This window comes from Nerophis ophidion, linkage group LG02 (assembly GCF_033978795.1).
Source record: "Nerophis ophidion isolate RoL-2023_Sa linkage group LG02, RoL_Noph_v1.0, whole genome shotgun sequence".
Classification (NCBI taxonomy): Eukaryota; Metazoa; Chordata; class Actinopteri; order Syngnathiformes; family Syngnathidae; genus Nerophis; species Nerophis ophidion.
This window is the reverse complement of record NC_084612.1, coordinates 71,226,239-71,253,427: the sequence shown is the minus strand read 5'-3', so window position 1 is coordinate 71,253,427 and position 27,189 is coordinate 71,226,239. Positions and strand designations below refer to the sequence as shown.

Here is a 27,189-nt window from a genome sequence, read left to right as displayed (position 1 = left end):
ATACCACTCGAACGCCTCCCTAGGGAGGTGTTTAGGGCACGTCCAACCGGTAGGAGGCCACGGGGAAGACCCAGGACACGTTGGGAAGACTATGTCTGCCGGCTGGCCTGGGAACGCCTTCGGATTACCCGGGAAGAGCTGGACGAAGTGGCTGGGGAGAGGGAAGTCCGGGCTTACCTGCTTGGGCTGCTGCCCCCGCGACCCGACCTCGGATAAGCAGAAGAAGATGGATGGATGGAACATGACAGTAGAAGCTTCAGTCTATTTTCACAAGCAGGGGTCTGAGAAGGGGCCCCATCTTTATTTAATCTACACCCATGGAACCCATTTAGTTAAAACACAACTGTAGACGCCGACGAACAAATCGAATTGTTGCTTTCAATTTAGCTGCAAGCTAGACGCACGAGCTATGGATAGTAAAAAAAAAGAAGTGTTCAGTGAAGCTGTGTTGTTTATCAGGACCTCTCAGCGGTGCTTCAAATACACTTGGGTGCATCAGCCTTGTAAATTGCTGTTTTCTATTCAGCAGCTGAGGGATTTCAGTGCTGTTTTTTTGCAGTTTATTGCTGCGACATTACCTCGCTTTTCCAGTCGCCGCACCATTTCCCACTCCCTTCCGCAGGTCCGGGAGCAGCGGGTGCAGGTCTTTATCTCCACCACCCCCCCCTCACCCTAAACCTGCCAATACCTTAATTAGCGTGCATTCACGCCGCTCTGCCAATCAGCGGCACCGATCTCTCCAGGCTTTCCATTCTGGAGGCCCGCGGCGCTCGCTCTTCCTCCTCGCCCCGTCGCCTTCCCACTCCATTTCTCGCTCCTCTGCGCCCTCCATCTCGCCCCGTCATCGTCTTCAGGGGAGGGGGCGGGGGTGTTGTTGTGCTTTGAGTGGCGGCGCGGAAGGCGAGATTAGCAGATGAGTTGGAGGTCTGGAGACGCCTGTTTAAAGGCCGAGTCATACCGAAGACTACGAACCCTGTTTCCATATGAGTTGGGAAATTGTGTTAGATGTAAATATAAACAGAATACAATGATTTGCAAATCCTTTTCAAGCCATATTCAGTTGAATATGCTACAAAGACAACATATTTAATGTTCAAACTGATAAACAATTTTTTTTTGTTGCAAATAATCATTAACTTTAGAATTTGATGCCAGCAACACCTGACAAAGAAGTTGGGAAATGTGGCAATAAATACTGATAAAATTGAGGAATGCTCATCAAACACTTATTTGGAACATCCCACAGCTGTGCAGGCTAATTGGGAACAGGTGGGTGCCATGATTGGGTATGAAAACAGCTCCCCCAAAAAACTGCTCAGTCTTTCACAAGAAAGGATGGGGCGAGGTACACCCCTTTGTCCACAACTGCGTGAGCAAATAGTCAAACAGTTTAAGAACAACGTTTCTCAAAGTGCAATTGCAAGAAATTTAGGGATTTCAACATCTACGGTCCATAATATCATCAAAAGAAAGGTTCAGGAAATCTGGAGAAATCACTCCACGTAAGCAGCATGGCCGGAAACCAACATTGAATGACCGTGACCTTCGATCCCTCAGAAGGCACTGTATCAAAAGCCAACATCAATCTCTAAAGGATATCACCACATGGGCTCAGGAACACTTCAGAAAACCACTGTCACTAAATACAGTTTGTCGCTACATCTGTAAGTGCAAGTTAAAGCTCTACTATGCAAAAGAAAGTCATTTATCAACAACATCCAGAAACGCCGCCAGCTTCTCTGGGCCCGAGATTATCTAAAATGGACTGATGCAAAGTGGAAAAGAGTTCTGTGGTCTGACGAGTCCACATTTCAAATTGTTTTTGGAAATATTCAACATCGTGTCATCCGGACCAAAGGGGAAGCGAACCATCGAGACTGTTATCAAGGCAAAGTTCAAAAGCCAGCATCTGTGATGGTATGGGGGTGCATTAGTGCCCAAGGCATGGGTAACTTACACATCTGTGAAGGCACCATTAATGCTGAAAGGTACATACAGGTTTTGGAACAACATATGCTGCCATCTAAGCGCCGTCTTTTTGGTGGACGCCCCTGCTTATTTCAGCGAGACAATGCCAAGCCACATTCAGCACGTGTTACAACAGCGTGGTTTCGTAAAAAAAAGTGTGCGGGTACTTTCCTGGCCCGCCTGCAGTCCAGACCTGTCTCCCATGGAAAATGTTTGGCGCATTATGAAGCGTAAAATACAACAGCGGAGACTCCGGGCTGTTGAACGACTGAAGCTCTACATAAAACAAGAATGGGAAAGAATTCCACTTTCAAAGCTTCAACAATTAGTTTCCTCAGTTCACAAAGGTTTATTGAGTGTTGTTAAAAGAAAAGATGATGTAACACAGTGGTGAACATGCCCTTTCCCAACTACTTTGGCACGTGTTGCAGCCATGAAATTCTAATTTGATTATTTTTTGCAAAAATATAAAGTTCATGAGTTTGAACATCAAATATCTTGTCGTTGTAGTGCATTCAATTGAATATGGGTTGAAAATGATTTGCAAATAATTGTATTCTGTTTATATTTACATCAAACACAATTTCCCAACTCATATGGAAACGGGGTTATAAAAATGGGACCCATTGCCTCCCGGCTTGGCACTCAGCATCAAGGGTTGGAATTGGGGGTTAAATCACCAAAATGATTCCCGAGCGCGACCACCGCTGCTGCTCACTGCTCCCCTCACCACAAGATGGTGTACATGTACATACAGCTAGCCCAATTAGCATGTTAGAATCAATTAGCTTGCAGTCACGCAGTGACCAAATATGCCTGTTTAGCACGCCAACAAGTCAATACCATCAACAAAGCTCACCTTTCTGCATTCACGCACAGCATAAAATGTTTGGTGGACAAAATGAGACAAAAAAGGAGTGGCAGCGTCGGAGAAAGTTATACATGTAAACCAAGTGATGAGTCACCGTCCACACAACCGTGAGTTCAAGGGCCGCTGAAATCAGCACGACTATAATTCCCGGATTCCCCGGTAATTTTCCCCATTGCAAATGAATGGTCAATGTTACGAACTTCCACAATTCCCACATTTTTCAACAGATTCGAACCGTTCCACCATCCACTCACCTTGGACAATCAAACTACCATTTTCCAAGTTCCAAAAAATTTCCAGGAATTTCCATAATTCCCAATGTCCAAAGCCCTATTTCACCTCTTCCTGGAAAGTTTCCACAGTCCACATTTTTCAACCGTTTTTGTCTATTCCACCGTCAAAACATTCCTAAGTTTGCAAAATGTTCCCTTTTTTTCGTACAAATTCCTGGTTTTCCCTAAATTCCAGGTATTTCGAAATACCTATTTTCAATTCAAACTGTTACTACGACAACATTTTTCAACCAATTCCAAAATTTCTTACACCAACCCAGAAATTTCGAGAATTTCCCACATTTCCATTATATTCCCATTCAAATGAATAAGTTCATGGTTCTACAATTCCCTAAATCCTCAAAATGTTGCGCCATTTTTAAAGGCCTACTGAAATGAGATTTTCTTATTTAAACGGGGATAGCAGGTCCATTCTATGTGTCATACTTGATCATTTCGCGATATTGCCATATTTTTGCTGAAAGAATTTAGTAGAGAACATCGACGATAAAGTTCGCAACTTTTGGTCGCTAATAAAACAGCCTTGCCTGTACCGGAAGTAGCAGACGACGTGCGCATGACGTCACGGGTTGTGGAGCTCCTCACATCTGAACATTGTTTACAATCATGGCCACCAGCAGCTTGAGCGATTCGAACCGAGAAAGCGACAATTTTCCCCTTAATTTGAGCGAGGATGAAAGATTTGTGGATGAGGAAAGTTAGAGTGAATGACTTGAAAAAAATAAAAAATAAGACTATACAGTGGGAGCGATTCAGATGTTATTAAACAAATTTACTAGGATAATTCTGGAAAATCCCTTATCTGCTTATTGTGTTTTAGTGAGATATATGGTCGTACCTGTACAACCTGAAGGTCGGCCCTGCACCTTTCTTCAGCACCAGTCGACGGGTGGTAAAGATGCCCATCTCTGCCCTCCGCAAAGGACCCTCTTTGAAACACGATATTTCGAAATGATCGCTGCATAATACACTGTACTTTGTGTGTGTGGTCCAATCCAACCGTGTTCGCTTGACCGCTCTGTTCCATAGTAAAGCTTCACCGCCATCTTTCGGGAATGTAAACAAAGAAAAACCGGCTGTGTTTGTGTTGCTAAAGGGGGCCGCAATACACCGCTTCCCACTTACAGCTTTCTTCTTTGATGTCTCCATTATTCATTGAACAAATTGCAAAATATTCAGCAACACAGATGTCCATAATACTGTGGAATTATGCGATGAAAACAGACGACGTATAGCTGGGAACGGTGCTGGAACCAAATGTCCTCTTCAATGCGTGACGTCACGCGCACTTCATCATACCGCGACGTTTCAGCAGGATACTTCGGCGCGAAATTTAAAATTGCACTTTAGTAAACTAAAGCGGCAGTATTGGCATGTGTTGCAATGTTAATATTTCATCATTGATATATAAACTATCAGACTGCGTGGTCGGCAGTAGTGGGTTTCAGTAGGCCTTTAAACCCGAATCCGAACGTTCCACCATCCACCCACACTACTCTTCTGATATATCAAACACAAAACCTGTTTTCTGTCTCCCAGGTTTCTGCATATCCCACATTTCTCATCTGATTCGAACCGTTCCACCACCCACATACTCCACTCACCCTGGACAATCAAACTGCCATTTTCCAAGTTCGAAGAAATTCTAGAAATTTCCATAATTCCCAGTTTTCCCGGTCATTTTCCCCATTGAAAATGAATGGTCAATGTTTCGAACTTGCACAATTCCACATTTTTCAACCGATTCGAGCTGTTCCACCATCCACTCGCCTTGGACAACCAAACTACCATTTTCCAGGTTCCAAAATATTCCAGGAACTCCCATAATTCTCTGATTTGTCTGCGTGCTGTCTTCTTATCTGCGTTGAGGTCTTGGAAGTCCTTGGCTGTTAGCGGGCTAAAAAAAAGACAACATCCGCGGCTGAGGCCACCCCTCAGACAAGAACATTTGTCCTTGCACAGATAGGAAAAGTGCAGCTCATAACTATAGCAACAGAATTTAGGCATATTAAAGTTGTGTGATAATTTACACATGATTATTCTAATTAGAATAATTATAGCTTTACAAACAGTTTAAATGATGAGTGAACATTTAACATCACTGACCATACCTTTTAATCAAGACGCCATGTCGGTAAGTTCTTTCTTGAACTCAAGAGTTTATCAAAGTGCCGCCTCCAAAAGGAGTGGTCACATATATCATGCAAAGCAGCTCCAGTACGCACAATACGTGACGGAATGTGCTGGGGGGCCTTGTGATTTTGCCTTGTCTCTGCTTTGTCTGCGTGCTGTCGTCTTAGCAGCGTTGAGGTCCTTGAAGTCCTTGGCTGTTAGCGGGCTAAAAAAAAGACAACATCTGCGGCTGAGGCCACCCCTCAGACAAGAAGTTTTGTCCTTGCACAGATAGAAAAAGGACAACTCCTAACTATAGCAACAGACTTTAAGAATATTAAAGTTGTGTGATAACTTACACATAATTATTTTAATTACAATAATTATAGCTTTACATACAGTTTAAATGATGAGTGAACATTTAACATCACTGAGCATACCTTTTATTCAAGACGCCATGTCGGTAAGTTCTTTCTTGAACTCAAGAGTTTATCAAAGTGCCGCCTCTAAAAGGAGTGGTCACATACTGTATATCATGGAAAGCAGTTCCAGTACGCACAATACGTGACGGAATGTGCTGGGGGGCCTTGTGATTTTGCCTTGTCTCTGCTTTGTCTGCGTGCTGTCGTCTTATCTACGTTGAGGTCCTTGAAGTCCTTGACTGTTAGCGGGCTAAAACAAAGACAACAACCGCGGCTGAGGCCACCCCTCAGACAAGAAGTTTTATCCTTGCACAGATAGGAAAAATACAGCTCATAACTATAGCAACGGACTTTAAGAATATTAAAGTTGTGTGATAACTTACACATGATTATTCTAATTAGAATAATTATAGCTTTACATACACTATAAATGATAAGTGAACATTTAACATCACTGAGCATACCTTTTATTCAAGACGACATGTCGGTAAGTTCTTTCTTGAACTCAAGAGTTTATCAAAGTGCCGCCTCTAAAAGGAGTGGTCACATACTGTATATTATGCAAAACAGCTCCAGTACGCACGATACATGACGGAATGTGCTACGGGGCCTTGTGATTTTGCCTTGTCTCTGCTTTGTCTGCGTGCTGTCTGCGTGCTGTCGTCTTATCTGCGTTGAGGTCCTTGAAGTCCTTGACTGTTAGCGGGCTAAAAAAAAGACAACATCCGCGGCTGAGGCCACCCCTCAGACAAGAACATTTGTCCTTGCACAGATAGGAAAAGTACAGCTCATAACTATAGCAACAGAATTTAAGAATATTAAAGTTGTGTGATAACTTACACATGATTATTCTAATTACAATAATTATAGCTTTACATACAGTTTAAATGATGAGTGAACATTTAACATCACTGACCATACCTTTTAATCAAGACGCCATGTCGGTAAGTTCTTTCTTGAATTCAAGAGTTCATCAAAGTCCTGGCAGTCACAACTTTTTTGGGCCCCACGGTGGCTTATTTTGCAATTGTAATTACTAACTTACCTACTCTCGTAGGTGTTTGGACAATTACTCACGGCCTAGAACATTCTCGTCGACGCGGTTTAGACCGCAGAGGACGTTCATCTTCGGGTCGGGGGGGGGGGGGATAGATAGATGATGGGGCGCCATCTATTTAATAATTCAGCACACCTGAGCAGAAGCACATTTGCTCTATCGACTCCGACGTCGTCCAGCCGAGCGTGGCGACAGCGTTACAACCTCGTCCTCGGTCTCCCCTTCCTCTGCCCCCGCCAGCCTCATTTAATTACGTCGCCCGGGCTCGCCTGCATTGGAAATCAGGCGAGAATGCGACACGGCGGCTAAACGTGACAGCCGAGCATCCAGTAAGAAATAATCCCGCTGGAAGAAGTCATTAAGGTGATGGCACTTCCATCAGCCTCCAGAAATGTGCTTCCGCATTCTGACCTTCTGCACCTTTTTCCCCCTTTATCGCTAGCCCCTCCCCCACACGCCTTGCAGCAAGGATAAGGAGTCGTCGCTCTCACCTTTTTTTCAGCAGCGCTGGTTCAGTTGATGTCCACAGGCGAAAAGAAGAGCTAATGTGCTGGGGAAAAAAAAAGAAAAAATCAATCAATGGGTTAATCAAGGAGTGTCAAACTCGTTTTCATGGAGGGCCAGATGGCAGTCACAGCTGCCCTCACGTGTAACAGTGAATATGTTTATTAATATAAATGTGTTATTCTATATTTTTCAAGTACTCTAAAGTAACTTGCTGCTCAGTCACCAGAATTGTACTGTAAAAGTTAGTTGGTTTTTTTTACAGCATATTGCTGTGAATTAAAACATTATACCAGTTTTTACAGTAACATTTTGTGTTAAAGTAATAAACTGGAGCTGTCATTTTTACTGTATACTATTTGATGGATTATATAAGTCAATTAGAGATTTAATTATGTATTTTTATGTTAAAAAATTTAATTGTATATTATCGTATTTCCTTGCATTGTAGCCGGGGCGCTAATTAATTTAAAACCTCTTCTCACTCCGACGCTTACCAAAAGCATGCGGTAAATTTAGGCCTGCGCTGATAAATTTGAGTGTGATGTAAAGCTACCATCATGAAAAGCACATTTTATTAAAAAAAAACAATTTTTATGGTCTTACCTTTACTTATAAATGAAGTCCATGCGTAGCTCGTTCTGATCAAAAGCATCGATAACTTGTTTATAGAAGTCTTCCTTATCTTTCTTCAGTTTTAAAAGTCTCTCTGTCTCGATGGAGATCTTCCTTTATTACCTTCTGCTTCGATTGAAAGTCCAGTTTAGAAAACTGTTTTATTTTAGATATGTAATCCTCCATGTTAAAAGGAAAAAATAAACGATCGCTGCTCACTCTTGCTGTTTGTTGTCACTTCTTCTGCAGCCGAGTAGTCGCAAGAAGGATCACTAGCGCCCTCTACCACCAGGAGGCGAGAGTCATTTAACGACTCATATTTGACACACACAGCTACGGTATATTAATAAAACATAGCTGCTTACTATTCTTTTTAGCATATTCAATAGCTTGGACCTTAAATCCTACTGAATAGCTCTTAATCTTCTTCTCTTTATGCGATTTCAAATGATTGAAATCAGCCTCCTCCATTTTGAAAATGATGACAGGGGAAGTGTCACTCGTGACGTGACGAGTTTGACCCGGCAGAAATTCTAGGCATATGCTAATTATTTTGCGAAATGAGTTTTATCCTGCAGTAATCCTGAGCCGGTGGTAATGCTAAGCATGCGCTAATTATTTTCCGAAACGAGTTTGACCCGGCAGTAATTCTAGGCAGGCGCATACTATATACCCGGCGGCAATTCAAGGAAATACGGTACCCTATCTTCCGCACTATAAAGCATAAGCAGTACTTACAAAATTTTCACCAAATAAATAAATGTTTCCATATATTAGCCACATATATATACCTAGTGGCAGTAAAACGGCTGATCAAACAAAACAGAAGTCATCGTAAAGGACCCACCGGCTGTGGAAGTTAGCCCTCCAATCAGCTAAACAGACCTTAATAACTCCACGGTGACATTTTGGAATTATCGAGGACTTTGTAAAGCTTAAACAATACAAAAAGAATGCCGTCGTAAGTTAATAACACTACCACAGACACTCTAATGCTAACAACGCTAGCTTCATTACATTACGATAGCATGTACAAATATGGATGAAAACACTATTACAGACATCACACATGGGACGGTTTAGTAAGTATAAAAAGTGGAAGTTGTGTTTTCAAACATACAAATGTTGCTTGGAGTGATGAATACAAAAAATGCTTTCGAGCAAAAACAGGAAGTGAATTTTCAACCCGCAACATCCGCAGTGAGCGAACTCGTCCAAAAGATGTGCAGATTTTTGGAAATATCTTCTTGTTCCTCTTCCTGTAGTTTCCATCATATATTGTAAAAAACTGGTATATGATCAGTGATGTCGGTTATTAGCAGACCCCCTTATAGTGATATTAGCAAAATCATTAGTAAATACACTATTATTATTACGCCTGGCAAAGTGTCCTGTAATTCTGTTAGGCCTCGTGCACATACAGTACGCTGAGAGCTTCATGGATTGGGTTTCCATGGCCGAGCGGCTGAATCTAAGCCACACATCACTAAGTCCAATGCAAAGCGTGGGATGCAGTGGTGTAAAGCATGTCACCACTGGACTCTAAAGCAGTGGAAACGCCTTCTCTAGAGTGCTCAATCACGCTTTTCCATCCGGCAATCTGATGGAGGAGTTTGGAGGGAGCCAGAAGAACGGTAAATTTCGGACTGTGTTGTGGACGAGAAATTATGGTGTGGGGTTATTTTCCAGGAGTTGGGCTTGGCCCCTTAGTTCCAGTGAAAGGAATGTTTAATGCTCCAGGATACCAAAACATCTTGGACAATTCTATGCTCCCAATTTTGTGGGAACAGTTTGGAGCAAGCCCCCTTCCTCTTCCAACATGACTGTGCACCAGTGCACAAATCAAGGTTCAAAAAGACATGGATAACAAAGTCTGATGTGGACGGACTTGACTGGCCTGCACAGAGTCCTGACCTGAACCCGATAGAAGACCTCTGGGATGAATTAGAACGAAGACTGAAAGCTCGACCGACATCAGTGTGTGACCTCACTAATGCGATTTTGGAAGAGTGGTGGAAAATTCCTCGTGACGGACTCCTGCCGTCGTCGTGCGGGTTCCACGGACCATCAAGGAAGGACATTTTGTTCTTGAACAGTTTTGACTCTTGTTTATTTTTCAATAAAGCTAAAATCCGGTCGGGTCGCTTTTCAGCTCCGTCGCGGGTGTGCTCTTTGGCGCTCTTGCTCTTCATCTGCTGCGGACTCTCCTCCTTCTGCCCCGAACTCTCCTCCTTCTCCCCTTTTATACACTGCGAGGAGATATGTTGATTGTCTGCCGGTGCGCGATCCACGCACCTGAATTAGATTGCGGCGGCATCGCTCCCGGCACGCCCCGCCTCTCCGCTCCTCCACATTCCCCGCCTCCTTGCCGCCATCTTGGGCAGGGCTCCATCGTGCCCTGCCCCGCTGTTGGCCCGTTGGCTCCACCTCTCCAAATTCCCATAAACACACTCCGCAACCTTTTGGACAGCCTTCTCAGAGGAGTTGAAGCTGTAATAGCTGCAAAAGGCACTTGAAGTTCATATGTGAGTCTGTCGGACAGTTCAGATACTAGCCCGAATAAAAGAAAAATGCGCCGCACGACTGCAAAGAAGTCAAAGATGTTTGGATGCGACTTCCAAGCTGATTCTGGTGGCGAGAAGCCCGCGGCGAGAGGCAGAGCGTGAGGAAGCCGGATTTAGTGCCGCTGCAAAAATATCAAAGGGTGCACGGAGCCCACCTGAGCCATCCATTCGGCGTCCCCCGCCCACCCCCGTCCCTGTGGGGGGGTCGGGTCGGCGGGCAGCTGTTGCCCCGCAGCTCGGTCTGTGGTGCCCTGCTGGCCTACCTGTGGCTGTGCAGCAGCTCACGGTGGTTGGCTCCCCGGGGAAATCATCCCACTGCTGGCGCCTGGCCTGCTAACCGAACCTATTCCGTGTGTGTGTGTGTGTGTGTGCGTGTGTGCGTGTGTGTGTGTATGCCAGGACTGCAATCCCTTGTCCGCAAATGAAACACCAATTGAAGGCAAATAGAAAAGCGGCACATTTGAGAGGCGCCATAGCCCCCCCCCCCACCCCTCCCTTCCCAACAGCAACAGGCTCATTGATTTAATGCATACACAAGTGTTCCATTTGTTAGCGCCTCTCTCTCAATAAAATCCTCTCCTTTTGATCACGCACACGTCGCTTTGTGGCCAATGTAGCCGCTTAAAGTGTATTGCCGGGCTCCTGCTTTCCAGACTCCACTTTTGAGGTCAGCGTGAGACTTCGCAGCGTCTATTAACCATCTCTGCACAGCCAGGCGTTGTCGAATCGGGCTCGCATTTAGGGTACATTTACACTTGTGTGTGCTCTTTAAAAGCACATTATAGAAGCTTTTTGGGAAATAAATATACCGTGTATTGTAGTTTTGTTATTTTTTGTATCACATTCTGTTATTTTACTTCCTTATTTCCTGTTTGCTCTGTCACCATGTTTTCTTTTTAGTTACACCTGCTACCTGCTGTGGAGGCACACCTGTTTTGCTAATCACCATCCTTATTTAAGCCAGCCCTTTTTGTTCATTCTTCCTCGGATCCTAATTTGCTTTCATGCAACAAGTGACGACTGCTATTTATAGTTATCTACTCGCTAGCTTTCACGCTGCGCCTTGTTTATTCCTAGCTCTCATGCTAGTTGTTCTTGTTTTCCCTTTTTGTGCCTTTGTGCCAAGTGTAAGTGTTTCTGTTTGTTTCCCGAGCTCCCATGCTAGCGCCTTTTGTGCCTAGCACCAGTGTTTTTGTTCTTAACCTTTAATTAGTTTAATGAATCATTGTTTCTTACCATATGCTGTGTTCTTGCTCGGTCGCATCCATGGAAGAACAAATCCGGCATCACCATGCCAACCAAACGTCACAGTATTTCCTTGAATGGCCGCCGGATATATAGTATGCGCCTGCCTAGAATTACTGCCGGGTCAAACTTTTTTCGCAAAATATTATTTTTATTAGCGCATGTCTAGAATTTCCGCCGCGTCAAACTCGTTTCGCCAAATAATTAACATATGCCTAGAATTTCCACCGGGTCAAACTCGTCACGTCACGAGTGACACTTCCCCTGTCATCATTTTCAAAATGGAGGAGGCTGATTTCAATCATTTGAAATCGCATAAAGGGAAGAAGATTAAGAGCTATTCAGTAGGGTTTAAGGTCCAAGCTATTGAATATGCTAAAAAGAATAGTAAGCAGCGATGTTTTATTAATATATCGTAGCTGCGTGTGTCAAATATGAGTCATTAAATGACTCTCGCCTCCTGGTGGTAGAGGGCGCTAGTGATCCTTCTTGCGACTACTCGGCTGCAGAAGAAGTGACAACAAGCAGCAAGAGTGAGCAGCGATCGTTTATTTTTTCCTCTCGCTTGCACTTTTAACATGGAGGATTACATATCTAAAATAAAACAGTTTTCTAAACTGGACTTTCAATCAAAGCAGGAGGTAATAAAGGAAGATCTCCATCGAGACAGAGAGACTTTTAAAACTGAAGAAAGATAAGGAAGACTTCTATAAACAAGTTATCGATGCTTTTGATCAGAAGGAGCTGCGCATGGACTTCATTTATAAGTAAAGGTAAGACCACAATGACATTTTTTTTATTAAATGTGCTTTTCATGATGGAATCCTTACATCACACTCAAATTTATAAGCGCAGGCCTAAATTTACCGCATGCCTTTGGTAAACGCCGGAGTGAGAAGAGTTTTTAAAAATAATTAGCGCCCAAGCGGCAATTCAAGGAAATATCTCACATTGTATATAGTATTTGGAAAAAGGTTGTCATAAATGTTACTTAATTTATAAAAAATAAAATAAATTATGTTATATACATTATTTTACTTTCTTCTTTCCTTAATGGATCTAAACTTTACCGCTGACGGTAGTTTTTTCTATACTTTTATTGTAATATTTTCAGAATGTGCTTGTTCTATTTTTGGCCAAAGTAACACAAAGAAAACAATCTCGAATTCTCTTTTTTTTTGTTTTGTTTCAATGCCAATGCACAGATTTTCCTCCATTTTCCACCCCTGATCTGATGGGTAAAGAAACACATTTCGTTGTCTTGTGTGATGATTATTGTTTTAACAAAGTGACTTTCCAAAGCCTTTTTTTTTTAAAGTAAGATAAAAATAGATACCATGTTGCCCTGTCATGAAAGAAAAAATAACTTTACCTTTTAACTCTAAATTTGAATAAAAAAATGAATCTAAAAATACAGACCTTCATCTTCTTTGACATATTGGTTTCACTTTTGTCAAACAAATCGCTTTCTCAAGAGTTGTATTGTGGAAAAGCACCTGAATGTTGATTTGTTCAGACCCATAGTTTTTTTTATTTTTGGGGGGGAAGGGTTGATAAAAATATATTCAATAAATATATTTCTAAAGTATTTTTTAATTGTTGCTATTTTTAGAATATTTAAAAAAAAAATCTCACGTACCCCTTGGCATACCTTCAAGTCCCCCCAGGAGTACGCGTACCCCCATTTGAGAACCACTGCAGTAGAATACCTCACACAGCGCTCAAAAAATCTGTTTTTAAAAGGAATTTGGTAAGTTACAAAGCCTCGCCGCTTGATGGAACGCGGCGCATTATGGCTAGCATAGTCAGGCGTACTGTGCTTCCACTTACATATTCCTATGGTGTGTGTATAAGGACCCCGAAATGGCACCTATTAGGAGACATTAACCAACCAGTGTGCCTAATAATGGTCCGAAAATCTGGTCATACTCATGACTTTCACGCCACCAGGTGAGTATAGTGCAGTGGTTCTTCAATCAATCAATCAATCAATGTTTACTTATATAGCCCTAAATCACTAGTCTTAACTTTGCTGGAGGTACCAAACCCCACCAGTTTCATATGTGCATCCACCAAACACTTCTTTAGTGAAAAATAAAATGTTTTTTTTCCAAATTTGTCATTTTTTGTGGTCACGTTCTGTTTTGCAGCCCTTTGAGACACTAGTGATTTAGGGCTATATAAGTAAACATTGATTGATTGATTGATGTTTTGGATCCATTGGGCACTCTAGTTTGTTGTGTCGCCATGACTACCAATTAGTTTTCACCTGTCCTCATGACTCGCGCACCTGTTTTCGAGCACCACAGCACTATTTAAACTAGGGATGCACCGAAATGAAAATTTGTGGCCGAAGCCGAATAAAATTTAAAAGCTTGGCCGAAAGCCGAATACAGAATACCGAATAATGAATGCAGTTTTTCCCAAAAAAAATGTATCTTGCATAAACAGCCTACAATAAAATTTTAGACATGTTTTTTTAAATAAAGTACATTTTTATTGAATATTGACATTTTTTTTAATATTCCAGTAGCCTTTGCTTTTCAAAAAAGCACTACGTTTTTCATTTATATTAGGCCTTAAAAAAAAACATGCATTCCAAAAAAAAAATTAAAGCTGCAAGCAGCGTTGGTCGGGTCCGCCTTTGGCTGCTGCCCCCGAGACCCACGGCCGGATAAGCGTTAGAAGACGCCTTGGAGCCACTATTTTGAGAATCTAATGCATTGTGAAAGTAATGCAGTTGTTGTATTGAAGTGAAAATATCAAACTTCCTGTTGATTTTTGCTAAAGTATGTTAATTATTAAAATGTAGGTCTAAGTGAGACCTACACAGTGTTTTTTGTTTCATGTCTCTCTGACATTCCTACCGGAAGTTACAAGCAGTTTTGTCTGTGTTTTCTTCCTAGGAGCAGTTTGTCCGTGTTGTATTCCTAGGGGGGCGGTAGAGCGCAATTTTGAGTTTTGAGGTTAGGTTTTTTCATCAGATCGCAATTTTTGCCAGACCTGATGTGTGTGTCAAGTTTGGTGAGTTTTGAAGCATTTTAAAGGGGTTAAATAACAGCTCAAAGAGGCAAAAATGACATTTTTTAGGAGACTTTGGACAGGGGTTCTTTGAAGGCGCGTAAAATCAAAACCTGAGAGATTATCAAAACTCTGTTCTATACTTTTAATCAGAAGGGTTCAATCTCTCTCCTGTGCGAGTTTGAAGCCAAAACAACAAACACAGTCAGAGGACATAATGTTTGAAGAAAGGTGACCGTTTTTTACAAAACTTTTGTTTTGAAGGGGGGATTGCAAACCTCCTGTTGATTTTTGTTGGGGGTTGTCAATCTATGAAATGTAGGTCTAAGCGAGACCTACATAGAGGTTTTTGTTTCATGTCCCTCCGACATTGTTACCGGAAGTTACAAGCAGTTTTGTCTGTGTTTTCTTCCTAGGAGCAGTTTTTTCAGTGTTTTATCCAAAAATAGCGCCAGAGCGCAATTTTGAGTTTTGGGGTTTGGTTTTTTCATTAGATCGCAATATTCGCCAGTCCTTATGTGCGCGCCAAGTTTGGTGACTTTTGAAGCATTCTAAAGGGGTCAAATTACAGCGCAAAGAGGCAAAAATTGCATTTTTTTGCGATTTGAAGGGGTTTTTGCCAACTTCCTGTAGATTTTTGCTGAAAGAAGTGAGTGTATGAAAATTGGATCTAAGTCAGACCTACATAGGAGTTTTTGTTTCATGTCGCTATGACATTCCTAACAGAAGTTACATGCAGTTTTGTCTGTCATTTTTTTCCTAGGGGGCGTTATAGCGCAATTTTCATTTTGGGGGATTGGTTGCTTAATATGTTGGGAAGGTTTGCTATACCGACGTGTGTGTCAAATTTGGTGAGTTTTGAAGCATGTTAAGGGGGTCAAATTACAGCGCGTAGGTGCGGAATAATAATAAAACACAGCAGTTTCAATAGGATCCTTTGCCATGGGCCAAGGACCCTAATAAAGTGCATTAAAGTGGATAAACCCCCAACAAATGAATTATTGTCCTTTTGGCAAAAGTCTGCTTAGCCACAGTAGATAGACTAATAATGTAAACAGAAGGCTCAAGTAAATCTCAATTAAGTGTGTGCTTGTAACCTCATACACTTATACAGGTAGCCTACACAACAGGCTAATAATGTAAACAACACACACACATTGTAAAGAGCACACATCAGAGAAATACTGTCTGCTCGGTATCGTGTAACGGGGCTCAATGTGCTCCATGAGTCTCCGAAAGCCAATGTCCTCCACAACACTAAACGGTTGATCATCCAAAGCCATAAACTCCATTACCTTCTTTGTAATTCCGTTTGCTTTGGCACTGTCAGTCGCAAACATTTTCGTCCTCTCAAAGACGTCGGCCACGAGGCACCTCCTCGAGACAGTTTGGCTGAACACTCGTTGCAAACTGCAATACTTTTGTCGCTTTCCGACACTTTAAAATATCTCCACACTGCTGACATTTTTTCCGAAGGCGCCTGGTTCCAACGTCACCGCGTCACTGCACGTCGGTTGATTGCGTCACCGCGTCAAAAAATTGCGTCACACGCCACTATTCGGCCTTGCATTTAACTTATTCCACCGAATGCCGAATGTGGCTTTTTTTTGCCATATTCGGCCGAATATATTCGGTTACCTCATCCCTAATTTAAACCTGTAGTTGCCAGGCAGTCAGCCCGGCGACATCACCCTCTACCACCCCCGTAATCCATGCCGCTTTTTTCATACTCTTTTCTCGGCCCAAGTAACTTTTCTTAATTCACGCTATAGTTTGCAAGTTTTGTTTTATGACCATAGTTTTGTTTTAGTGCAAGTTTTTGGTTCATAGCCAAGTTTTTGTACCTCCTCTGTGAGCGCCTTTTGTTTGTTCCTTTTTTGAGTTAATATTAAAAGATGTCCGTTCCAATCGCTTTGCACCACGGGGAAACAAACCACACCAAAGTCCAAGTCTTGACAAAATTCAAGACAAAGTTGGATGTTTTTTTACTGGGGCACAAAATGAACCGTGCATGAAAATCACCTTGTTCAAAGAAAAAAAACAACAACACACACACACCTGCAAATCCGATGGAAAATTAGAGGGAACATTGTTTGGGGGTATCCATAATACACCGATAGGAGGTGTACATTTTTATTTACACCATGAGTCAGGTAGGTCTTGACCTCCGCCGAACCCCTGAGGCCGACTCACCGAACCCCTAGGGTTCGATTGAACCCAGGTTAAGAACCACTGGTATAGTGCATGCAGAGCTAGATAAAGCAGTAGGATACGAACCACGCTCATGACACTTTAAATGCAGCGACTTCCATCTTGTAGAGTTATTTTTTCTTGAAAATTACATCAGGAGGTTGCCTACAGCCACAGCAATTTTATTTTTATTATTATTTTTTCTTACCTGCACTAATCAGAGACCCTGCCGGTTATCTTGTTTTGCAGACCACGCCCCCAGCATCTAGAGGAGACTCTAATATTGACTCGCTTTGTCCACGCAGACATGTGACCTAAGTATAATCCTGTGCTTGTCCGTCTTCCGCCACGCAGGCACCTCAGCTCGGCACTCTGATGGGCGTCTACATGCCCTGCATCCAAAACATCTTCGGAGTCATTCTCTTCCTCAGGATGACCTGGCTGGTCGGCATCGGCGGGATCATCGGGACCTTCGTCATCGTCTTTATGTGCTGCACCACCGTAAGTACTTGAAAATATTTACCCCGTGTGGCCCCCCCCCCCAAGTCAAAATGTTTGGACACCCCTGGTATAATGATTATAAAAACAAAGTGATTTGAAACACAACCCATAGGGGGCGCCACCAGTGTCATGTAGTTATAGCTCAGTGCTGCTGTGGCTCACTATCACCTCCTTTGGTGCAAACTGGAATTGCAAAGTCGTGAGACCGTAAGTATGGACAAACCGGTCCACCAACAGGAAGCATACTTGCCAACCCTCCCGATTTTCCCAGGAGACTCACGAATTTCTCTCGAATTTCTCCCGATTTCCACCCAGACAACAATATTGGGGGCGTGCCTTAAAGGCACTGTGTTTAGCGTCCTCTCTCACTTGAAAAGAAGACTATTATATATGTCTCTGTTATCCACAGTTTTATCTATAACCCATAAAACGTGTGTTTATTCCAGCCGGTCACGTTAATACACCGACACACAACTGGGGATAGGTTGATTGGCAACACTAAATTGGCCCTAGTGTGTGAATGTGAGTGTGAATGTTGTCTGTCTATCTGTGTTGGCCCTGCGATGACGTGGCGACTTGTCCAGGGTGTACCCCGCCTTCCGCCCGATTGTAGCTGAGATAGGCACCAGCGCCCCCCGCGACCCCGAAAGGGAATAAGCAGTAGAAAATGGATGGATGGATGGACAACATCCGGATTCCCATCATGCATTGCTTCAAAACTGCGGCAAGTAGTAATGTCCAAAAAACATAGCAGAGACAAAAAAGAAGAATGAGTAAGGGACATGGCGACAATGAGTAAGAAGAAGAAGTACACTTGCAAGTTCTGAAATGATGGGAAAAAAAATTATTTCAGTTCATCCAGGACAGTTCAAAGTTGCTGCCTGCAAATTTTGTAGATCAGACTTCTCCATTGAAGATGGTGGCCGAACAGATACACTCATTCATGAACGGATTATTTTTGTTTATAAATATATATATATATATATATATATATATATATATATATATATATATACATATATATATATATATTAGGGCTGGGCAACGATTAAAAATTTTAATCGAAGTTAATCGCACTTTTTCTCTGATTAATCGCGATTAACTGCATTGTATACGCAAAGCTCAATAATGACTTCAAAAGTAGTGTGTAGTGCACCTTTATTGGAATATTCTCCCACATGAACAAAAGCGCCAAAACATTTGTTGTGCAAACACAATTTAAATCAGTCCTTGTTAAACAGTAGCAGTTAAATAGCATATTTTATGAAAATCAACTCAAAAAATGTAAATACAAACATTTAAGCTTATTTCCACTGCCAGGGTATTCAAGTTATCCTGTTTGTTATGGAAAATAAATATCATCTACATACAAATCTCTGAGCCACAATCATAACATCTGAACAGGCAATTTCTGAGGTAACAGCAGAAACATTTTTTTTTATCAGGGATCTTATGTTTAAAAAACCTATATTATAGGTATTGGGCTGTTTTAGGGAATTTTTGATCAAATTATCCGTAGTAGCAATATTAATAATGTTGTGTTTATTCTGCGTAGTGCACTTAAAATAATTATGACCATATCTAGGAATTGATATGATGGGAATTTTCCGATTGTTTGCTTGGTGCTTTGATAAACTGAACGCATCATATACATGGTACTATATTGTGATGTTATGAGCCAGGGAATAAAAGAACTACCCTACCCAGCATGCAACAGGAGTGACGAGCATGCGCGGTAGCCCGGTATAGGTTGTGTCGCCATGACGGCATCTTGTATGTTGTGATATGCACGCTCTGAAAGTAAACGTTAAGAACTCAGCCAACACTCCTGGTCTGCATTATTCATAAATAGACAGACAACACATATACTCCGCTGCTTCACAGGCCGCTGGATGTAGCCGGCAAAGTATTCCCATGCTAGCTAGCCGGTCTAGCAAGCACGCTTCATTCAGTCCATCCACATTCAGAATTGTCTGGCGGTCGTAAGTGATCCCAGAGTGACCACGCTGTAAGCCAGCCATGAAATTTGCAGAATTGTCCGGTATTTTTGCCAAATGTTCCATCTTTAGCAAGAGCCCCTCGACGTCGAAGCCCGTCCGGGCGACGCCATCTTGTTAAGAAAAGGCGTTAACAAAATAAAAGCATGTAAACAACATAAGCAAATGTGCGATAAAATAATTGTCGGCGTTAATAGATTGATGAGTTAACTCATAATTAACACATTAATTTGCCCACCCCTAATATATACAGTATATATATATATATATATATATATATATATATATATATATGTATATATATATATATATTAGGGGTGTAACGAACGGTACACAAAAATTTCGGTTCTGTACGCACCTCGGTTTTGAGGTCACACTTCGGTTCATTTTCGGTACAGTAAGAAAACAACAAAATATAAATGTTTGGGTTATTTATTTACCAAAGTTGTAAACAATGGCATAACATACATACACACACAGGGTCCATTGCCAGGGTTTATGTGGTCAACATATATAAAATAAAAACTAAATAAGATAAGGCTCGGAATGGTTTCTTAACAAAACCTTTCGCCAGACATATTTCACTGGGGCACGTGCCCCACTGTTGATCTGCAGTGCCCCAGTAAACATCCATCCATCCATTTACTACCGCTTATTCCCTTTTGGGGTCGCGGGGGGCGCTGGCGCCTATCTCAGCTACAATCGGGCGGAAGGCGGGGTACACCCTGGACAAGTCGCCACCTCATCGCAAGGCCAACACAGATAGACAGACAACATTCAACATTTAACCCAAAAAAAAAAAACGGTTGTTCATTTATTCTACTACTGTGGCTTTATTGTTTTGTGTATATTTTATAGTTTTGTGTATCTGAAATAGGATTAGCCACATTGCCATAAATGGAAATTAAACAATATAAAATAACCCAGAGATGTAGGGGTGCTTTATTTTTTGTTTTACTTTTGTAGATGTTAAATTTGCAGATGATTACTGCAATATATATTTGAAAAAGATTAATTGCTCTTCCTTTTTGCTTTTACCAGTAGCAGTTTAGAAGTCTGGAGTAAAAAAGTGCACAAGTAGGTCAAATGCATTAGTTAATTTCAGGTGGTTAATCAAAGATCCATACAACATCATCTGATATGATTTCATAGTTTAAAGCACTATTTATGTATTTTTTATGATAAATAAGTGCTAAGAATGTTTTTGCTTGCGCGCTTTGCACGCTCACATGAATTATTTGTGCCCCAGGTGTGCCCCAGTACAGTATTAGATCTAGTGACGCCCCTGGATTGCACAGTTCAGTACATATTCCGTACAATTGACCACTGAATGCAAACACCCCAATAAGTTTTTCAACTTGTTTAAGTCAGGGTCCACGTTAATCCACATTAAACTGCCTCAAGTTGTTGCTCAGATGAAATATATTGACAAAAAAAAATTTCTACGTATAAAAAGTGCAACATTAAACAGTTTTAAATACAACTGCGGTTGTCCGGAAGGCCCAGCGGAGACTCCCATTTCCTGAGGGTGCTGAGGAAGAACAGACTGGAGAGGCAGCTGATGGTAACCTTCTATCGCTCGGCTGACGTACTGCATAACCGTGTGGTACGCCAGCTGCACTGAAGCAGACAAACAGGCGATTCAGAGGGTCATAAAGTCGGCACAAAAAATCTTCGGCTATCCCCTGGCCTCCCTGAAGGACTTACACAACTCCCGTTGCCTCAACAGAGCAAAAAACATTACCAAGGACAGCACACACCCTGGCTTCCACCTGTTCGACTTGCTACCATCAGGCAGGCGCTACAGGTGCATCAGAGCCAGAACAAACAGGCTCAGAGACAGCTTCTTTCCCAAAGCTGTCACCATGTTGAACTCTAACTTATAATAATAATAATTCACCCCTATAAAATATAATGCCCTAATACCCTACTGTGCAATACTACCCTTCGAGTGCAATACGTCCGATACTGATTGTTATTTATTACTTCGCTACTCTTGTCTTGCTCTGTATATTGTACAGTATTTTGTACTTCTATAGTGTTTTGTATATTGTACAGAATTGCTTATTATTTTTATTGGATAGAAGTCTGTTTATTTCAATTGTTAGTTTTTCCTTTTTACCCCATATTTGTTCCCACTACCGCACCTTAAGTTGGAGTCTTTAATCTCGTTATATGCAAATATAAGGACAATAAAGTTCATTCTATTCTATTCTATTCTATTTTAAGTCAACTCAGCCTCAGATTAACTTTTCTTCTATATACAGGGGGGGCAAAAAAGTATTTAGTCGGCCACCGATTGTGCAAGTTCTCCCACTTAAAATGATGACAGAGGTCTGTAATTTTCATCATAGGTACACTTCAACTGTGAGAGACAGAATGTGAAAAAAAATCCAGGAATTTTAAATAGTTTATTTGAAAATTATGGTAGAAAATAAGTATTTGGTCAACCATTCAAAGCTCTCACTGATGGAAGGAGGTTTTGTCTCAAAATCTCACGATACATGGCCCCATTCATTCTTTCCTTAACACGGATCAATCGTCCTGTCCCCTTAGCAGAAAAACAGCCCCAAAGCATGATGTTTCCACCCCCATGTTTCGCAGTAGGTATGGTGTTCTTGGGATGCAACTCAGTATTCTTCTTCCTCCAAACAGGACAAGTTGAGTTTATACCAAAAAGTTCTTTTTTGATTTCATCTGACCACATGACATTCTCCCAATCCTCTGCTGTATCATCCATGTATTCATTTTGGTATCAACTCAACTCGTCGTGTTTGGAGGAAGAAGAATACTGAGTTATAATACTGAGTTATATATATATACATATATATAATCCGTTCATGAATGAGTATATCCGTTCGGCCAATGGAGAAGTCTGACCTACAAAATTTGCAGGCAGCATACCCCTTCCCCTTTGAGCTGTCCTGGATGAACTGAAATTATTTTTTCCCAATCAATTTGGAACTTGCAAGCATACTCACTCGTCGTCGCCATGTCTCTTCTTCGTTCAAATACTTAAAAATATATACACCGCCCCCACCCACCCCCTACCCACCATTTCCCGAATTTCGGAGGTCTCAAGGTCGGCAAGTATGACAGGAAGTGCTGCACATTGGTGGAAAATATTAGGAACACCTCGCACGGTGAACTCCAAACACAATCGTTTGACATTTAAACGGTTGAAGGGGTCGGTTAGCGTGTCTTCTCTGATTTTTTTAGGATGGATGGAATGTTTTTTCAGGACTGTGTGTGTGCGCGCCTAGCCTAGATTCTCCTCCAGCAATGAGTGTATTTATAGAACAACCCCCTCAAATCCCGACCATGGCAAACTTGCTTACACACACACACACACACACACACACACACACACACTGTACAACAACGGCAGCGGCAATATGTTTTTCCTCCATTGCGTAACACTGCATTCATGTGTGTGTGTGTGTGTTTTTTTTAGTTCATGTTTTTACTTGGACACATCTGCGACACTTCTATTTGCTGACAATCCAGCCCAGTTTGTATTGATCTTGTAAGCGTGATGAAAACAGCGTGCAAAGAGAGAAAAACAAGATCAGATCTGGCTCACGCTGACAGCAGCACAAGTGCACACACTCAAAATTTCCTCTCTCTCTCTCTCTCACACACAAACACACACACACTTTTCTTATCAGTCACACTGAGAGCCCCGGGGTGATAAGCCTGAGCATGAACAGTGTGCAAGGACCCCCACCAAACCTCAGCACCTCCTCTCCATCCTCCTATGCGCCTTACATAACACCACCCACCCCTCAGGGGGTCTGCCAGCAGTGTACACGTACAGTACATTACACACTGTACATAAATGCAGTATAAATTAAACAACCCCCGTTTCCATATGAGTTGAGAAATTGTGTTGGATGTAAATATAAACAGAATACAATGATTTGCAAATCATTTCCAACCCATTTTCAATTCAATGCACTACAAAGACAAGATATTTGATGTTCAAACTCCATCCATCCATCCATTTTCTACCGCTTATTCCCTTAGGGGTCGCGGGGGGCGCTGGTGCCTGTCTCATCTCAAACCCATAAACTTTATTTTTTTTTTGCAAATAATAATTAATTTAGAATTTCATGGCTGCAACACGTGCCAAAGTAGTTGGGAAAGGGCATGTTCACCACTGTGTTACATCACCTTTTCTTTTAACAACACTCAATAAACGTTTGGGAACTGAGGAAACTAATCGTTGAAGGGCGAGGTACACCCCTTTGTCCACAACTGTGTGAGCAAATAGTCAAACAGTTTAAGAACAACGTTTCTCAAAGTGCAATTGCGAGAAATTTAGGGATTTCAACATCTACGGTCCATAATATCATCAAAAGGTTCTGAGAATCTGGAGAAATCACTCCACGTAAGCGGCATGGCCGTAAACCAACATTGAATGACCGTGACCTTCGATCCCTCAGACGGCACTGTATCAAAAACCGACATAAATCTTTAAAGGATATCACCACATGCACTCAGGAACACTTTAGTTCGTCGCTACATCTCTAAGTGCAAGTTAAAGCTCTACTGTGCAAAGCCAAAGCCATTTATCAACAACATCTTTTCAGGGCCTGAGATCATCTAAGATGGACCGATGCAAAGTGGAAAAGTTGTCTGTGGTCTGACGAGTCCACATTTCAAATTGTTTTCGGAAATATTCGACATCGTGTCATCCGGACCAAAGGGGATCCAGACTGTGATTGACGAAAAGTTCAAAAGCCAGCATCTGTGATGGTATGGGGGTGCATTAGTGCCCAAGGCATGGGTAACTTACACATCTGTGAAGGCACCATTAATGCTGAAAGGTACATACATGTGTTGGAACAACATATGCTGCCATCTTTTTCATGGACGCCCCTGCTTATTTCAGCAAAACAATCCCAAGCCACATTCAGCACGTGTTACAACAGCGTGGCTTTGTAGAAAAAGAGCGCGGGTACTTTCCGAAATGTGTGGCGCATTATGAAGCGTAAAATACGACAGTGGAGACCCCGTACTGTTGAACGACTGAAGCTCTACATAAAACAAGAATGGGAAAGAATTCCACTTTCAAAGCTTCAAAAATTAGTTTCCTCAGTTCCCAAAGGTTTATTGAGTGTTGTTAAAAGAAAAGGTGATGTAACACAGTGGTGAACATGCCCTTTCCCAACTACTTTGGCACATGTTGCAGCCATGAAATTCTAAGTTAATTATTATTTACAAAAAAAAATAAAAGTTTGAGTTTGAACATAAAATATATTGTCTTTGTAGTGCATTAAATTGAATATGGGTTGAAAAGGATTTGCAAATCATTGTATTCCGTTTATATTTACATCTAACACAATTTCCCAACTCATATGGAAACAGGGTTTTTAAATTTATGAGCACAACTGTTTAGTGTAGCTATGATCATTCTTTATCGCGTGATCAATGTGAAAGCACGGCACTACCTATAGAAACAGACTCTCTCTCTCTCTCACTCACACACACACACACACACACACACACTCTCTCTATCACTTCAAACAGCGTTGGCTTGGCTGCTCTATTCTAGCAAATTTCTCTCCTGGATGATGAATGCCGGCTCGGACACAATGAGGTTTAATATCCTAGATGGAAAGTCGTCTGTTGTGTAGTCGTCCTCATTACTTCCAGGTCTTGAATCTGAATGCGCCTGTGTGTGTGTGTGTGTGTGTGTGTGTGTGTGTGTGTGTGTGTGTGTGTGTGTGTGTGTGTGTGTGTGTGTGTGTGTGTGTGTGTGTGTGTGTGTGTGTGTGTGTGTGTGTGTGTGTGTGTGTGTGTGTGTGTGTGTGTTCCTGCCCCTGTGATGTGACTCATTTAAATGCTGCGGATGCTTCATCTTCTTTCTTCTTTTTTTTTTTCCTCCCTCCCATCTCTTACGCTTCCTCAATTTTCTGCAAGCCTTTTTTCATTTTGCTCTCATTATTTCCCTCCCGGGCTTTTAATTCGCCCATTCCCCCTTCTTAATCAATCCCGCTTCCCATTCCTCCTTGGCATGCGTCTCCATGCACGCCGTCTTCCGCACCTGAGACACATTACGGCCCGTCCTCAGACATCCGGCAGGACGCAAGTCAATCAATCAATCAATCAATGTTTATTTATATAGCCCTAAATCACAAGTGTCTCAAAGGGCTGCACAAGCCATGATGACATCTGAGGTACAGCGCCCACATAAAGGCAAGGAAAAACTCCAGTGGGACGTCGATGACTATGACTATGAGAAACCTTGGAGAGGACCGCATATGTGGTCGATAACAGTCTGGATGGTTCGCTTCCCCTCTGGTCCGGATGACACGATGTGCAATATTTCCAAAAACAATTTGAAATGTGGACTCGTCAGACCACAGAACACTTTTCCACTTTGCATCAGTCCATCTTAGATGATCTCGGGCCCAGAGAAGACGGCGGCGTTTCTGGATGTTGTTGATAAATGGCTTTCGCTTTGCATAGTAGAGCTTTAACTTGCACTTACAGATGTAGCGACAAACTGTATTTAGTGACAGTGGTTTTCTGAAGTGTTCCTGAGCCCATGTGGTGATATCCTTTAGAGATTGATGTCGATTTTTCATACAGTGCCGTCTGAGGGATCAAAGGTCACGGTCATTCAATGTTGGTTTCCGGCCATGCCGCTTACGTGGAGTGATTTCTCCAGATTCTCTGAACCTTTTGATGATATTATGGACCGTAGATGTTGAAATCCCTAAATTTCTTGCTATTGTAACGATCTGTCACTTACTTTCTGATAGTTTTTCGTGTTTTGTACTTTGTTTCCTGTTCAGTGCTCTTATTTTGTCATACTTCCTGTTTACTCCGCTGAGCACTGTTTTTGTCACACTCGCCGTTGATTGGCAGCGGTCCTCAGCTGCGGTCAATCAACATAGGTCTATTTATGTTTCACTCGAGCACTCCTCAGTGCTCGAAGTTAAAACCATGTTGGGAACATCTCCATGCAAGACTGCTTTCTGTTTATATCTTTTACTTTGATGAAATTAAAATCATCTTACCTGCTTTCTGCTCTCCTGGATTTTTGCATACTTGAGGTCACACAACTGCAGCCATGCGACATCCCAACAGTAACTTCGAGCCAGAAAATTGTGACCTCGCGAGAATCCCTGTCGGCAATCCTCAGCCGACGTTCTGGACCGCACAATTCCTGGAGGACTTGAAGGCCAGGTTTGTGCGGTCCCAGCCTACAGACGCGGACCCTCTCCCCGCGGCAACGCCACCGGCTTCGGCTCTCCGACCGGCGCGTCCCCCGCCGCCATCTTTCCTCTCGGCTCAACGGCTGGCTACGGCTCTCCGACCAGCACGTCCGCCACTTCCTGCATGCCTCGCGGCTCCCGCGGCAACGCTACCGGCTACGGCTCTCCGACCGGCGCGTCCTCCGCCGCCATCCTTCCTCTCGGCAACGCTGCCGGCTACGGCTCACCGACCGGCGCGCCCGCCTCCTCCTTCACGTCTCGCGGCTCCTGCGGCTCCGTCGCCGACTGCGGCTCTCCGACCGGCACGTCCGCCGCCGCCATCCTTCCCGTCGTCTGCTGAGCTGCTTCTCCCTGCTCCTACGCAGCTTCCAGCGGCTGCTCCCCGGCTGCTCTTTTTGCCAGCTCCCGCTCTCTTTTTTGGTCCGCCGAGAGCTCCAGTGGAGCCCACAGTGAGGTCGCTTTTGTCCTCCTGCTGGGACTTGGCACGGGACGTGTCTTCGTCCCTCCTCCTGGTCCCCTCCCGCCCGTCCCTGGTTTTCGCACCGGGGGACTCCGACGAGCAGGCACGTTTTCCCGCATGTGTGAACGGTGTCTGGCAGCCAC

The 27,189-nt window shown here is 42.7% G+C and overlaps 1 protein-coding gene across 3 annotated transcripts in view; it reads left to right on the top strand.

The window, feature by feature from the left end:
* Positions 1-27,189, top strand: part of slc12a5a (solute carrier family 12 member 5a) — a 223,447-nt gene that overhangs the window by 124,557 nt on the left and 71,701 nt on the right. For all 3 annotated transcript variants that reach the window (XM_061889886.1, XM_061889895.1, XM_061889876.1), the window contains exon 4: positions 17,217-17,363. In XM_061889886.1, coding sequence (XP_061745870.1) covers positions 17,217-17,363 — 147 coding nt within the window. The remainder of the gene's footprint in view (positions 1-17,216; positions 17,364-27,189) is intronic.